Source organism: Quercus robur, chromosome 3 (assembly GCF_932294415.1).
Source record: "Quercus robur chromosome 3, dhQueRobu3.1, whole genome shotgun sequence".
Lineage (NCBI taxonomy): Eukaryota > Viridiplantae > Streptophyta > Magnoliopsida > Fagales > Fagaceae > Quercus > Quercus robur.
This window is the reverse complement of record NC_065536.1, coordinates 7,920,622-7,934,776: the sequence shown is the minus strand read 5'-3', so window position 1 is coordinate 7,934,776 and position 14,155 is coordinate 7,920,622. Positions and strand designations below refer to the sequence as shown.

Sequence of the window (14,155 nt, the reverse complement as noted above, 5' to 3'; positions counted from 1 at the left end):
AAGGACCAAAAAGAGCACAAGCTCAACCATATGAACCCTTCCTCATCCAGACGGAACGATTGTTTGGAATGAGTGTCTCAAGAGAAGCGAGACGAGGGTTGGAAGAATGAGAACCGGAGATGCACATAGTCAAGAAGTTAAGAGCATTAAACATTTTCTTTAACAACATGTTACTTTCACTCAAAACCGGTTTACTCTTTTTAGCACAACTTCCAAAAAGCTCAAGTTTTTCTTTTCTTTTGATTCTTTTAAAAGCATGAAACTTAGAGCATTGAGGTCTTAAATGACCAAAGGCACCACAATAGTGACAAACAATGTGTTTAGGTCCACTAGGTTTTTTGGGAAGGGATCTAGCAACATGGTTTTGGTCCCTCTTCAACTTATGACATTGAGGTCTTATATGACCAATCACACCACAATGGTGACAAGTTGGAACAAACTTAGATCCATCCAAAGCCTTAGGTTGAGACCTAAACAGAGGCTTTGACTTAACAGTCTTTCTCTCCACATTTTGATTTCTTTTGTGTGGAGGAACATACACCGATTTGTCCTTAGAGGTAGAATACACATTAGGCACAAGATCGGGTACCACAACATGATTGCAACACATATTATCATCCATTTTATCAATGGGTTCAGCAATCAAACACTTGGCATGCATCTTAAGAGATTCATTTTCACATTTTAACTCATCAACAAGTTTGTTAGACAAAACAAGTTTAGCATCCAAGTCCATATTCAAACATTCAAACTCTTTTAGCTTTTCAAGAGAATCTTCAGCAAGTTTTTTATATTTCACAACCAATTTGTTGGATTCATTGAGCTTAGCAATTAAATCATCATTTTCACAAAATAACTTGCTTAAATTCTTTTGAAACTTCTTAGCATTTTTCTTCAAGAGTTTGTCAACAACACATATAGATTCAAATAACATGTCATCACACTTATGAGGATTAACACTCATAGAGGCATTATCACAAACACGTGGCATGTTACATTCATCACTAACCAAATCGTGCAAAGAGGCATACAAAGCACAATCCATGGCAAATAAACACAAGGGGTCAAGGATCACACTTAGGTATTTAAACCACAACAAGTGTACCCGCTCTGATACCAAATGAAAGTTCAAATATGTGTATAGACACCTTTGAACGTTTAGACCCCCAAATTACAACTTAACCAATTCAAGCATTATGTCAAACAATTAGTGTGCGGAAACTTAACAAAAGCTATAATATGAAATTGGAAAAAAAACTATCTAAGCCAAATTAAAAACACAACCCACAACAGTTAATAAAAGGCAAAGATAAAAGGGAAGGAAGATGCAAACACAAAGACAACACGCGATGTGTTATCGAAGAGGAAATCGAAGCCCTCGGCGTAAAATCTCTTCGCCGCCCTCCAAGCGGTAAACAATCCACTAGAAAATGTAGTTGGGATACATGGACAGCAATAGACCCTCCAAGCCTAATCTACCTAGTGCACCTAAGCCCTCCAAGCTTCTTGCTCCAACGAGGTTGCGCCGAACCTTTTTCTTTTCTAGCTTCCCGGATTCCTCTACTAGACCGTAGCATCAACCAATGAAGATTGGTTCCTTCCTAACTGCTTCCCAGAAATTCAAACAGCTCTCTCACAGTGATGATTATGGTAAGAACAAGGTTTGGTAAAATGCCTCTCAAGGATTTGACAATGGAGAGGAAGAGAGTTGAGGAATTTGAAGAGACTCTAATGTATATAGATTGTGGGTGAATCAATCTTATTTTTCTTTAGGGTTTCTCTCTCAAAAATCTCTCTGGAAGCTCTCTTACAATCGTGGGTAAAAGGGGTATTTATACTGGAGTGGGAGAGGAATGTGAAACGTTAGGTTTTACAAAATAGGGGTGGCTCGCGGCTTGACCTCGCGGCTTGACTAAGTCGCGAGATCCAGTCGCGAGATAACAGTATGGCCAGTTGTCCTGTTTTGTCCTGTAGTGCTCCAGCTAGCATGACTGTTCACCTTCCGGCATGCTTGGCACGTGTGCTGCGTTTGGCGGCTTGCAGCCGCGAGTCACCCGCGAGGCCAAGCCGCGAGTCTCTGTTTTCTTGCACACTCTTGAGCAAACTTCACTCTATCTCACTCACTACCCTTACATCAAACCCACCTAAATACAGGGTTACTAAATGCTGAAATACAAGCAAATTTGGCACGGAATAAAGCCAATTAGATGGTTGAATAAATTCAACCTTACAAATTCCTTGATGCAGCATTGAGTGTTGGTTTAGCTACAGCCGACAACGAAACTACCATCCCTGCGATCCACATTCTGCTCGGTAAATATCCTTTCAACGTTGCGTTAACAACTATCAGAGAAGCAAATCTTACTACGAATCCAAATAGAACCAATTTTCTTGATGAATATATCTCGGCCAGGTAAGCGGCCAAGATCGCTGCATTCTCACCATTGTCTTTTAGCCAACAGATGGAAGTTATAAACACAAAATATGATACTTGGACAATCAATAGTAAAACTATTGGTAAAATTTTACATGTGGAAATTGAATAGGAAATTACTTGGCTATTTTGAGCATGAAAAATAAGAAAGAAAAAAAAATCATTATATCTATTTATCTTTGGATCAAGTTATTTTTGCCTATTGTACTAATACTTTTTGTTATCTTGAGAAGGCTGATTGTCATAGTGGGTATGTGGAGGCGAAGTTAGCCAAATTATCTGAATCCAATCCTAGGTTATATTCCGTCTTTGCATAAGTTTTTAATATTAATTTACTCATGGCTTGCTAAAGTCAATAGAGATTTTTATTTGATTAGAGTAATTGATAACAGATTAGTACCTATAGTTAGTTGCAAACATAATCAAATACTAGGCAACAACTTGGGTTCATCTTCTTGTGAGATAAGGCATAAGGGAGATTCTCAACTGTTAACATTCTTGACCATGAACATCTAGAAACTAAATCTGAAGCGTGAATAGAACAGACTAACACTTTAGTAAATAAAAAAAAATGGTATTTAAAAAAAAAAAAATACTAAACTACCAAATACCATTTTCCAAGTTTTAGGAAAATTTTTGTTGAGTACATTAAATTCATATTCAAGATTTTAATTTTCAATTTCATAATGACAATTTTTTTTTAATACTAAGTATTTTAACACAGACACACATGGGGAGAGGAGGACAAATTAAAATAGTATAATGAAAACTTTCAAATCCTCTCTAATTTTCCTCCTCCGTCTCCCTACCCCCTGAAAAAAGAAACCAAATCTAACCGACCAATTATTTATTGTTTTATGGTTATGTATAAGCATAACAATTTATTTTCTTCTTTGGGTATTATTAGGGCAATCTGCGGGTTTCTAAGCACATCAGAGGCTTTGAAAGAAGCAACTTTCCCAGTCTACTGATCTACCCAAGGCAAATTTTGTCATCCAAAATACTGAAATCTTTTTGCAAGTGGAACCATTGGTTTCAGTTGAAGGTCCAGCCCTAGGGAGATACATACCCTCTTCGCCCTTGAGGGCAAATGATTCTAAAAATCATTAAACACAATCTCATACTAGTATATTTAATTATAAAAATGAAAAAATATTATTTTTTTTTTAAAGAAAAACAACCTTACTTTTATTTTTTTCATTTGTCTAGTTCTACACCCGCAATCCAATTATCAAAATTTCTCTTAAAAAAAAATACAAATTTCTAAAGAGATGTCTATAGAATATTCAGAAGAGAAAAAAAAATCTCACTTTTCCCACAATTTCTCAATAGCAAATTATCACAAAAATAAAAATGAACTCCACAAGTTCATTAAAGTGAACATTTTTTCTTCTTCTTAAATAATCCATTTCCTTCGGACCCATATGACGAAAAGGCGTATAATTAACCAAAAACTCATTCTCATTTTCTTTCTCACACGCTTTTGCACTCAATAAAGTGAACATGTATGTCTTCTTGTTCATGTTATTGCGAACTGTGCTGGCAGGAGGTGTAGCTTAATCACTTGGCCACAAAATACCCAACTTGAAAACAGGGTTTTATTTTTTATTATTATTATTTTTTAATCAAATTGAGTGGAAATGGGCACAATATGATCTCACACAAACAAACCCAGCAAAAAAGAGAGAACATATTCTCAAGAAAACAAGCGACCAAGCATCTAAGCAACCACTTAATGAGTTAATGTAACTCTCAATCTTCTGGGAATACATACAAGTGCCATTTACTTAATTTGTATATAGGACAACTGGTTAATATAAGTTTTCTTTTGTTAATTACGGGAGTACAATTTGGTTATGACAACTTTGACGCCTTAACAGAAGGCACAAAGCTACAAATTAGCCTTGAGAATATAGAAAACTACGTAATACCTCTCAAACTTTTGCAAATTTCACTGCACACATACCTTGAGATTTATTCATGATATCTCGACAAATGTTTTCCGAGATTGTTTTAAGTAGAGGTAATTCACTCCGATATTAGTGTTCCCTTAAGAAGTAAGGCACATGGGAGAATTGATTTTGTGTGGTTTATATGGACTTTAAATTTGGCACGCCTGAAACACTTCTGCATGTGTGTTCTATATAAAAAGAAAAAATTTCAAGACACTATCAAGACACGAGAACAAGAAAAATCGAATACCCTTTTATATAACAAAGAAATCACTCATGCTTTAAAAAGTAATAGTGCATTTGAAAATTAATAAATATTTTTATTCTTGATTTAGTTTCACATATATATAACATTATGATGTAGAGCATATAGCGCCTTAGGGTTTCTATTTTTCATTTTAAACATATTGTAACCTCCAGGGCAGTTCAGTTTTCAAATTTTATAAAAAATATATACTTTTATGGAACTGCTTTTTATATGAAGCCAACATCTTAAAACATGTGGGACCTAGAAAGTACAGACACTTAATTTGGGATGTTGTATTCGTGTTGGACACTTGACATGCCTAAAACACTTCTACATGCATGTCCTTAAAAAAAAAAAAAAATAAATAAATAAAAGGGCATGATCGAGACATGAAAACAAGAAGAATCGAATACCCCTTTCACAAAACAAAGAACTTATTCATGCTCTAAAAAGTAATAACACATTTGAAAATTTATAAATTTTTTCTATTCTTGATTTGTATTCTAATCTCAAAATATCCTTTGATTGAGATGGGTTTGCTTTATTATCTATTATTACTCTTAGTTTCGTGTATATATATATATATATTTATATATTTAACATTACATAAACAATAAATTCTTAGTAATATATAGAAAATATAAATAAATATATATTTAATAATTATTTAAAAAATTTGCTTTGTTGTACCCATTCCTGTATTTGTGTCCATGTTTATTAGTGTGAGATTCACACATGTTCCACGTGCTACAAAAGAATGGCTTTTGTGGATGATACATGGTGTGAAAGGATGACTTCATGGAACTGCTCCATCAGATACCTTAGTTTAAGTTTTAAAGGTTGGCATATTTCTTCCATGACAATGTAACTTGATCAAGTTTGTGATGTGTCTTCTTCTCAAAAAAAGTTTGTAATGTGTCTTCGTAAGTTAAAGATCAAGTGTACAAAGAAGCAGCTCAAAGATAGAAGTTTATGTAATTTCAACTATCCTTTGATTGAGTCTCGATTGATTGAGGCATTAGTTTTGTTAGACTTTTGATTGTGACTCACTTGATCGTAACAAGGTTATTGAAACTTCCTTGATTGCGACTTGCTTGAACGAGAAACGAGATTCTTGAGTTTTTCGTGTGTTAAATAAGTTGGTTGTTACATTAATTTGTTTGTGTGCCCTACATCCAAAACTATTTAAGGACCTATTATGCACGACTTATTAAGAGATTTAGAAATTTTGTTCCATATAATTCAACAAATAAAACCTAAACCAAAATATCATCAACCAGTGATTTTAGAGAATTAAGAGAAGAATCAAGATGGTCTTGTTATTGTCATAGAGTGAATTAGTGTTGAAGCCATAGAGCCATCCTAGTGCTACTGTGACCATCAAATTTTCAAGCTGGTCTTGAGGGTCAAAAACGTGGTTCGTGGAAGGTTTTCAAAATAGAAAAGTCTATGCGGCGTGGAGCTAATTATAAGGTCATATCAGTAAGTTTCCCACTAGGTACTAGGATCATAAGCAGATTGTAAAATTCAATTTATATACTGAATTCCTTCTTGGGGTTTTCGAACCCTAGTAGGGGTTTTTCCTTTGAATGCGTCTGTTGGATTTTTACTTGATCACCAATATCATGTGTTATTTGTTTAACTGTTTTTAATTTTTTTAATTTTTTTATATTTATTAAATTCCACAATAAAATCAAGTATGGAGTCTAAATTTAACTTCCACCTTATTAGTTAATTAGTTAATTAATACAACTGGGTCTTTGGTATCCGATGCCTAAATTCCAAAACTTGTATCTCACCAAAATTTAAAATTTCATAACTTTAAATTAGTCTAAAACCCATTTGGAATGACATGATTCCATATTTTTGAAGTAAGGGTGCGGAATTAAAATTAGTTAAACAAAGTTTTCAATATTGTATTGGAGATCATTTCGACTTGAACATAGAAATGGATATATAAAATTTTAGGGTTGCGCTTATATATATATATATATATATATGTGTGTGTGTAAAAATTAAAATCCACATATTTTATAAGGTAAGACAAACATGCATCAAATACATTCACAATGCATGCCCAACATTGAACATATATAAGGTAGTTTCTCTCAATGTTGTTTTAATTGAAATTTTCAGCCATGAAGCCTTTGATAATTTGTATCACTTAATTTCTTGGCCACTTCCGATAATGAATGCATGATCCGTGGAGAAACAAAGTTGATATCCACCTATGCACTAGATTTTTATTTCTTAGATCTTCCTTAAGCCTCTAGCATAGTCCCTCCACCTTATCTTCCAAATTTCATCACTTCCTACCACCACCTACATTGGATCAAGGGTCCTGCTAGGTTGGTACTAAGATGGTTTATAGTGCTTCCGACTGGAAGAGACAACCTCCAGAACCTGTCGTCAATAATATGAGAAAAAATGGGGAACAAAACTCTGTGCCAAGAAATAAAATACAAGAATAATTATAACAATTAGGCTAATGTCGTTTACCAAAAAAAAAAATTTAGGCTAATGTCCGCCATATTGATAACAAATTATGAATCAACAGGTCTTATAGATTTCATCATTGAGATTGTTTTTTAATATAATAATGAGATTTTAGTGAAGTGAGTGACTACTTGATGGCACTAGTGGATTTTAAATTTTTTTTTTTTTTTTTTTTTTTTTTTAATCTTTTGGTTTGTTTGTTTGTTTACTCGTACAAATCACCACTTCGTCAGTAAAATAATTTATTCATTATAATATATATGTCCAATACATGCTCGAAAGCATGCACTACCTTATTTAATGTTTGAGAGGTGGATCCTTGCGTCAATAAAGATAACATTGATTATCTTCACAGTCGTCCTACCATGGAATGGTTTCCACCTATTAATTAGTCAGCAACAAGGCACTTTAACAACTTGGTCATTGATTTTTTTTTTTTTTTTTCCACCAGTTGAAAAAGAAAAACCCAAAAGGATCAGTGTGTCCTATTTATATTTAAAATATTAAGGACAGCTTAAAAGGCCACCCTAACCCTTTAGTTTTTAATTCTTCATAAATTCACATTGCAATATTCTATAATTTAGAAAAGTTTGTGCTACATATATATCACCACAGAAATTTTGGTCTTTGTAGATGCCAAAATCACAATTTTTTATCTAGATACCAAAGCCACAATTAAGAATATTGAAAATGTTAGGGTTTTAGATCCCAGTTAAGTCAGATTTTATCAAGTCTCTAGCTAATTAATTAAAGTGATTAATTATGCAATAGATCTAATTTAAACAAACATCACACATTCACAAATGACATAAATACCAACAATGATGAGCCAGGAAAACTTTTGAAAATGTGGTTTCAAAGTGAACAAACTCTCCAATTTGCAACTAGGGAGGATTTAACCTAAAAAATCCTCAAGGAAACATTTCACAAATAAAATAGAAGTTTGTACAATAAATTTAAATACACGAGTGACAACATGTAGTTTCGTATCCACGAGCTCTTCTACTGTGAAACTGTAGTACACAAACTCTCCAATTATCATCAACTATAATTGACTTGATGCAGCAACTTTAGTTTATAACAAGATCTTTTGTTTTTACAAGGTCTCTAGTTGTACCTCCAAACGGGTTTGGTAAATCTCCAAATTTGCGTACAAAACACTACCCTCTTGAATGTGTAAAAACGTGCTCTAGGGTTTTCATTTAAATATCCTTAAGTTCCATCAAAACCCTAGATCCCATGGCTAAGAAAGAAAGTGAAATCCTGATCGGTCGAGATGTGCATCTTGATCAGTCAAGATAAGTGAGTCTTTGTTTTTGCACTTATCTTTTCTTGATTTCTTGAGCCTCCATTTGTGCAAGACTTCATTTGTCTTATTTTAGAATATTTCTAGACTAAACCACTAAACAAAACTAAGTTCTAAAGGTTACAATTTGTTCATGGTTGCCAACCTAAAAATATAGACTTTATGGAAAACAATGCTCAATAAATTAGCAACTCTCTCAAAAATTTAAATTGTTTAGAAATTGTGCATTTATGCACTTAATTATTATCCTAACAATATTGTATATATGGATCTAGAATCTCCTTAATAAGTAAGATTCAACATTTGAGATTTTTAACTTTCAAATGAGAAGTAGAATAGAGACACGATTCAAATGTAGAACCACATATTATGATTTTGTGATAAATTACCAATTCTCCTTAAGTTGGTAAAAAATGGCAAATTTAATCACTTAAAAATTATTCTAACAAAACTGAAGACTTAAAAAAACAATTTAACAAATTATAACAAACCGGAAAAAAAGAAAAAAAAGACATTCTTCAAAATCAAGGGTGATGCCCTTGTCCCATTTTAGCATTATCTTCATGGCCTCAAGTTGAGTGGACAGACACAGAAACAATCTTGGTGACTTTTGGGTTTTTGTATTGCCTTTTAACATGCTGCTTTGGCTTGCTCATTCTATGGATTGACCACTTCATCATTCACTCGCATCTCAATGACTCCTTTGACAATTTGGGTAGGGCCTTCTTCAATTATCACATTTGTTGATTTTTCCAACATCTTTGACTTGTACTTGTAGAATGAGTAGAGGATTAACTGGACTGAGCCCAACAGAAAGCCTAATACATTTGGCACCTGAAATAAATTTTTGATTAATTTTTTTTTTAATATGCTGAGAAATCAAACATTAAGTAGTTGCATGCCACTTTTGGGAAGAACGTATGTAAAGCCAAGCACAATATATATATATATATATATATATATGTGTGTGTGTATGTATAGACTTGTCATAGAATTGCGAAATTAAAACCTGTTAGTTGAGCTTTCATTTACCTACTCTTCCAGTTTCTTGCGTAAAGGTACTTCTAAAATTTTCATTTGTGCGTTGTTCCTTGTTTTGTAAGGTTACAGAAGTCGGATTTTTATTTTTTTTGCATTTCATTTGCATGGCTTTGAAGGTCACATTGGATTCACGTATAATCTAAAGGTGGTACAAGTATTTTAAAACCAATATTTTTGGGGCCATCTACGGTATGATTTGCATGCCAAGTATGCAGGTAAGTAAAAGTGTTAAGTATGCCACATAAGCACATTCGTGTTACATGGCATGCCACATACGCAGGTTGGTAGAAGGGTTTTTAATTTTTTAAATAGGCTTGGATTTAAACTTCACCTACTCAAACGGTTAAACCCTTTAGGATTTGGGAAGGGTTTGAGTTTTCTATCCTACATATTCAAATCCAGCGTGATTGTGTATTTGAAATTTTGAATAAGTAGAATGATTCCGTTACTCATTTTGTTTCACAAAATATATATATATATATATATATATAAAATTTTATAATAAAATAAATTGTGTCTCTCTTTCTTCTCAAAAAAAAAAAAAGAAAATTAAATTTGGTATAAAAATGCTTATTAATGCTTAAATTTTGCTAAATAATATTATAAATCTTCAATTTTACCTTAATTTTCAATAATCCTATCCATTTTAACCCAACTCATGATAACATAATAAGCAAATAGGTTTAGGAGGGGTTTGGGTTTTTGCAAATATAAATGGAATGGTTCAATGGTTGAGAGAATTCTTAAAATTTAATAGGGTTTAGTAAGGTTATATAGTATGTAATACATTTAGAGAATTTAAGCTTAGCTTTTTTTTTTTTTTCCCAGCTCAAACCCGACTTATTACCCATTCCTTAAATAAAAGAGATCCCACTTTCGACTATTAAACTGCATGACTTTTAAAAATAAATAAATAAATAAATGTATATATATAGGAATTGGATTAGTTTGTAACTTTACACGTTTTAAATTAGGATTCAATTTGAGCTTGAGGAGTTTGCACTTTTATATTGCACATTTTTATTTCATAAAAGGTCAAGAAAAGTTACCCCGACAAAGATGTCCTTGGTGAGCATGGAATAAATGCCCCAGACACAAGCATTGAGAAATACGCAAAATGAAAGCGAAAACGGCATATACTCTACGCTCTTAGTCTTTATCACTGTTTTCTTCACACATAAACAAAACAATAAAAAAGAGATTAATCAGTATCAACTATAAGATATAAAATACCCTATGCTTGCAAGTTGCCAAATCAAAGTATATATATATATATATATTTATATATATATTCCAAAACATTAAAAAAAAAAAGAAAAAAAAAAAAAAAAACTGATATGATTGATGCGGACTACATTACCTACTACCATGGTGAGAAGAGAGGTCAAGTGGTAACAATTGAAACATTGTCACTTAGCATTTTTTTTATCAAATGCTTGTGGACCATATCACTCGCTAAAGATTGTAGAAAATTTTAACGTAAACATTTTTAGTGAAGTAATTATAAATTACATGTTTAATGAGTGAAGAAGCTCACCATGGATGATAGAGGTGCTGCATACATGGCAATGCTTATTCCAGCACTTATAATTCCAACAAAGGTAAGTTTCTTGCTTGCACCATGGATTACTAGATGCGTTATTGCAATTACCAACAAAGGAAAAGCGACATTTAAGACGGCCACCATATATACCGTCTTAATCTGAAGAGGGAAATTGATAACATGCATAATATTATTACTTAATTGACTTTTGATAGAGATTGTAAAGTGAATATTATAAGCAAATTAGTCTTTTTTTTTTTTTAATCATCAGCTGAAATAATAATTTAACTTAATAATTATTAAAAAGGGCATTCATAATATCATTAAAATTGGTCTAAAAAATACCTAACATTTTGCAGAATATAAGTTAGAAGAAAAATATTGGTTTATTTAAATTGGTAGGGCAATCTTAGAAACATTTTAGATTTATTAGGATTTTGGATAAATTACTCTCAAATAAATAAATTAAGCAAAGCAGTATCATTTTGATCATAATCTTAATTAAAAAAAAAAAAAATCATATTGTGAAACCTGGCACACTCCTAGGCCTTCCTCACTTCAAGAGTGCATTTTAATTGTATACTATTAGATTAGATTAGATTAGATTCTAAAGTATACCTACTTAATTATGAGCACAAAACAATTAAGAATGCAAAGGGTGTGATGCAGGGGAACTATATACTCTGCATAACTGTAAAGTGCAAAAACATGTATGTGAAAAACAAAGATTAATCAATATATCACCTTCTTATCCTTAGGAGCAAAGATGAGAAAAAGAGTCACAAAGATAATCTGTAAAATCGTTCCTACGCCATTGACTGTTACAAGAAGCAATCCACCTGGTTTAAGAAGTCCATAGAAAGTCCACAAACATGTGTTCAATAGTGTGCATATATATGGAATTCCATTGTAACTCTCAGTCGATCTCTTCTTCACCACCCACCAAAAGGTCCTTCTACAAGAAGAAAAAAATATAATTTTTTTAATGTTGCCACATAGGCTTCACTTGTTTCTTTCTCTCTCTGTCTCTGTCTCTCTTTTTTCTTTTTTTTCTTTTATTTTCTTATAGAAAAATAGGGGAAGTGAGGAGGTGGGGTTCCAACCCTAAACATCCAGCACCACAAAGGATGCTGATACTACTAAACTATCAAGTCGAACCCCAACTTTACTAGCAATAAGTTTCTGAATCTTATAAATTTGTTAACCAATTTGAAACTCATGTTTTGAGTTTCTACTTAGGAAGTAAGTAAATGTTGAGCATCATATGCATCATTTAAATTATTTTGATGACATTTTTTTTGTGGAGAGACAAGATCATTGTTGATATGTGGAAAAAGCTTGATAGTGAGTGTATGTGTGTCTCCCTCTATATATTTGTTTTAGAGAAAACTTTCTCTAATTAAATTCAAACACTAGATTCATTGATAAATGAAGTACAAATGATGTTATCTTTTACAAGGACAATTGAATTCAATATTGTATCAATGTGTTTGAATTTAATCGAAACCCTAATGTAATAACCGAATTGTATTTGAGTTTTACAATTTGTTTTAAAATCAAAAGTAATAAAACAGAGGTTACTTATTGTGCTACAAGAACACATTTAATTGGAAAACTTAATGTATATTTTGACAAAATTGTATTACTATTTTGTTTTAAAAGCAAAAGCTATAAAAGAAAGGTTACTTATTGTTCTACAAGATGTAAGTCCAAATATTGCTTGTAACAAGTATAGAAAGTTTTTCAAACATTTGTTATAATGAGTAACCAGGGGTCTTTGTTGCAACCCTCCATCTCAAACATCGAAGTCTACTCTATATATATATACCTATAAAAGCATTGTATATTATTTCACTTCTAATATGAAAACTTAAAGCAATTGCAAGTCATTCCCTCTCCTTACATTAGCAATTCCTACATAAATCTAGTTAAGAGCTCAAAGAAATAACCGTCTTACATTGGAGAAGCATAAAGCAGTATAGCAGTTATATTGCCTGCAAATAAATAACAAGAAAAATATAAAACACGGAGTAATTGCTTACTAGAAGAAATTGAAAACAAAAGAAAAAATGGGGCATGGGACTGAGAATCCAAGAAATTTTTTTTTTTTTGAGTTTTTGTAAGAGAGAGAGAGAATAAGCTAACCAATAATGCCAATGATGAAGCTCAAGCAAGCCATGGAAGGAGTATGAAGAGGGAGTTGTTGGAGGAAAGAAGAGGTAGTGATGGGCTTTTAATTGTGAAGGAGAGAAGAAATCGTGGACGTCTGAAGTAGAAGATGGTGGGTTTGTTATAACATTTGCTATATATATATATAGATGCTCTAATGGGTACAAGTTCATATACATGTTTTCCATCCACACGTAAAAGTTTATTGGGGGAAAGAGAACCTTGCGTAGTGCATCAAAGGGTCTTTAACTTTTCCAGGACCCAAACTCAACCAAAGGGAGAACTAAACCATGGTCTATTATCATTTTGTTGTGGCAGAGAGACATCTAGGGACTACATCAAGAGTCCATTGATTTACATAGGATATTCATCTTATTTTTGTTAATTAAGTATAACAATTCATCATTTTCTTTAATTTTTCTCTAGATATGAGACTCAACATAGCTTATACTCAATACATTAATAATGGCAAACCCATCTTTATTTTTGACACACAGTTTTGCTTTCCATGGTTTTTAAGTTTGAAGTATTTGAAATAGAATATCAATTAAGTGACTAAATTCAATATTCTTTCCTCTATTTAAAGAATAAATTGAGAAGGAAGGTAATTGTAATATAATATGTTTAGGGGGGCTAATGCTGCATGGATGCAAAAATTTCATCTTGTAACGCTTAACCATGGTTCAACTAAATAGCTTCAACCTTGACTCGCTGTGCAGAGAATCATGTATAGAGGAGTCTCCTCCATGTGTAGCAAAATTGCTAAGTGAAGATTTGCAGTAATAAAATATCTATTAATTGTTTTGTATTATATATTGTGAGAAACACTTCCCAAAATTATTGGCGGGGAGATCAAGTTTCAAGGTGGTTAGAGGTTTACTCAACCAACGATATCATATTCCTAGATTGAAGGTTTTACAAAAGGAATCCCGCTTAATTTATTTAACAAATAAAAAATAAGATAAAT

The 14,155-nt window shown here is 32.3% G+C and overlaps 1 protein-coding gene across 2 annotated transcripts; it reads right to left on the bottom strand.

Annotated features, from left to right (window-relative positions):
- Positions 1–8,788: 8,788 nt before the first annotated feature.
- Positions 8,789–13,323, bottom strand: LOC126716915 (bidirectional sugar transporter SWEET16-like). 2 transcript variants are annotated; one of them, XM_050417962.1, is made up of 6 exons: positions 13,165–13,320; positions 12,977–13,013; positions 11,764–11,974; positions 11,014–11,178; positions 10,526–10,645; positions 8,789–9,269 (listed from the first exon to the last, which is right to left on the bottom strand). In XM_050417962.1, the coding sequence occupies exons 1-6, from the start codon at positions 13,196–13,198 to the stop codon at positions 9,093–9,095; spliced, it is 744 nt and encodes a 247-aa protein (XP_050273919.1). In that variant the 5' UTR covers positions 13,199–13,320; the 3' UTR covers positions 8,789–9,092. The 2 variants fall into 2 exon arrangements, with proteins under 2 accessions (XP_050273919.1, XP_050273920.1); XM_050417963.1 differs by lacking the exon at positions 11,014–11,178 and having other exon boundaries at positions 13,165–13,323.
- Between the last annotated feature and the right edge of the window lie 832 nt (positions 13,324–14,155).